The sequence below is a fragment of the Botrytis sinoallii genome (genome assembly GCF_014898435.1).
Source record: "Botrytis sinoallii strain Bc 23 chromosome Unknown BSIN_001, whole genome shotgun sequence".
Lineage (NCBI taxonomy): Eukaryota > Fungi > Ascomycota > Leotiomycetes > Helotiales > Sclerotiniaceae > Botrytis > Botrytis sinoallii.
The window spans coordinates 1,796,126-1,798,335 of NW_024066028.1; the positions used below are offsets into that span (position 1 = coordinate 1,796,126).

The following is a 2,210-nucleotide window of genomic DNA, read 5'->3' on the forward strand; positions in this document are numbered from 1 at the left end:
GACTGGTGAGGGTGAAGGTGTTATGGTCCGTAGCCCTGAGGGCAAGCTCCTTGGTGTCTTTAATGCTCAGTTCTTCACCCCAGACCCAATTAACTTGGCTATTGTGCAATTTGCTCTGGCTGGCGATATTCTTGTCATTCTTGGCATGCGTCAATTGTGGACTGTCAAGTTGTCGGAAGTTGTAATGGCTGCCAGCAACTAATTTGTAACATGTATCTCATTCTTCTGTGTATTTGTAAGTTAGAGAAAAGAAACCCGAGAGAAGAAACTCAGGGATAGATAAAACGATAACAATTTTTTTTGAGTTAAATTAACTGCTTAATACAATAGTCATCCATATGAGTGCTGTACGTGCAATACTGGCTGTGTGTTTCATTTCGTTCAGTCACCAGGGGGTGTCAAAATCGATGCAACATCCGGAAAATTAGCCGAGAACACTTAATATCAACGAAGTGTTATTGACATGGCCTACTATTTTAATGCGAAATGTTTCCTTTCACCCCTGACCTCCTGTTGTGACTTGTCAATCAAACCCACTTGAGAGCCCAAAACTCCGAATATATACGGCAAATTATTAGACTTTCCCATCTTCCCGACCGGGCAGACAAACTCCGGAAGCAGTGAACTAACCCTTTTACGCATCTAGCACTTATAAATCTGATCTTTGCCGAATCCCAACTCTTTGAGGATTCCTTGACTCCCATTCCGCTCGCCCAGGAGCGACGCTTCCATCGCCGGCGGCCCGCATACAAATACCTTCTCAGGCACATTCGAGGTTTTCGATAGAGCGTCCTTGATAAGTTCTTTCGTAACTCGGCCCTTGAGGAAGACCGAGTCTGGGCCGGGGTGAGTAACGGTGTAGACGACGCTGAAGCGGTCCGGGTGAGTCTTTGCAATCTCGTCAAATTCGGAGCGGAAGAGGGCGTCCTCATCGGTGTTGATGCCGAACAGAAGAGTTACTTTGGTCTTTTCAGAGGGATTGGAGAAGATGCCCTTCAGGAGTTGAGCCATGGGGGTAATACCTCTAGTTGTAATGTTAGGGCTGTACTGGATAGGGCTGAATCGGATATCCGAGTGCTTACGCCCCACCGGCAATCATAACGATGTGATTGAATTCATTCTGCTTCCACTTATACCCGCCGAGAGCTGCGAGAAAAAACAACGAATCTCCCGGCTTGAGGGAATGGATGTGCTGGCTTGCCTGGCCTCCTGGGTAACGCTTGATTACCAGATCTACATAGCCAGGTACATCTAATATTTCCAGTTAGTTTATTTTTTAATCGGATGGAGACGGTAGCGTACTTAGATCGCTGATGGGTGTGTAAGGTCTGACTACCGGACGCCATTGGCCAGCCTGAAAAGAGATTCGAGTCAGTATTGATATATCACAATAGGGACGGCGGTGATTTGTGGACTTGATCGGAGTCAACAGTGGTCGTCACTCAGAACTCCAGGTCCGTTCCAGAAAGAAGAAGACCGCATGAGAATACGAACAGGTTTTGTGAGTGTTAAAAGAGAGGCTGCAAGTTCACGTGTCAGCGAGATACTGGACTGATTCGGGGGGGCTCTCAAAGCATACAAATTAAGGATAAGCCGCTGACTGAATCTTCAGTAGGCAACCTGAACCTAAAACGACTCGAGTCGTGGTTCAATTTCTCGACGCTGTGTAGCTGTAACGAAGTGAAAGCTGGACCTCCCCCGAAAGTCTTTGGCGGCGACTGCTGGTTACTCGTGCCTTGTTCAGTTTTTTTGTCTGAAATCGAGTAGTAGGTGAAAGCTCCAATTGTAGTGACCACGGCCGTGAGGACCAATGGATTTAGCTGGCTACGTATCACAGGGGGCGCTGGTCTTGTGAAGATTTTGTTCAACATAATGTTAGTGGAGTAGTGGGTGACTAGAGTTGTGATTTGAGGGTGTATTTTAGTCCAAGTTTATATTATGTGTGGATGAATGGTCGAATGATCTTGGGTTTCAATAAGCTTGCGGTGATACGAGGAATGGAAAGGGAGAGGTTTTTTTCCACAAATTTATATAGTATCTAGAGATGCCATCAGTAGATCCTTCATACGATTTCGCTAACCTGAGCCGGTCTTTCGGACTTGGAACGCGGGTGGAGTCCACGTATGTCTCATGACTTTTCAGCGAAGAAAAAGAAAAGTGACGGCCAAACGGAGTATGGATGTACCATCGTGCCATAGCAACAAACATGA

At 46.4% G+C, this 2,210-nt stretch overlaps 1 protein-coding gene across 1 annotated transcript; it reads right to left on the reverse strand.

The window, feature by feature from the left end:
• Nucleotides 1–642: 642 nt before the first annotated feature.
• On the reverse strand, nucleotides 643–1,871 carry EAF02_000382 (uncharacterized protein; the record flags this gene model as incomplete). Its single annotated transcript, XM_038896430.1, has 5 exons — nucleotides 643–1,024; nucleotides 1,083–1,251; nucleotides 1,303–1,354; nucleotides 1,495–1,520; nucleotides 1,580–1,871. 5 exons carry the CDS (start codon nucleotides 1,869–1,871, stop codon nucleotides 643–645), a joined length of 921 nt encoding a protein of 306 aa, XP_038763289.1.
• Between the last annotated feature and the right edge of the window lie 339 nt (nucleotides 1,872–2,210).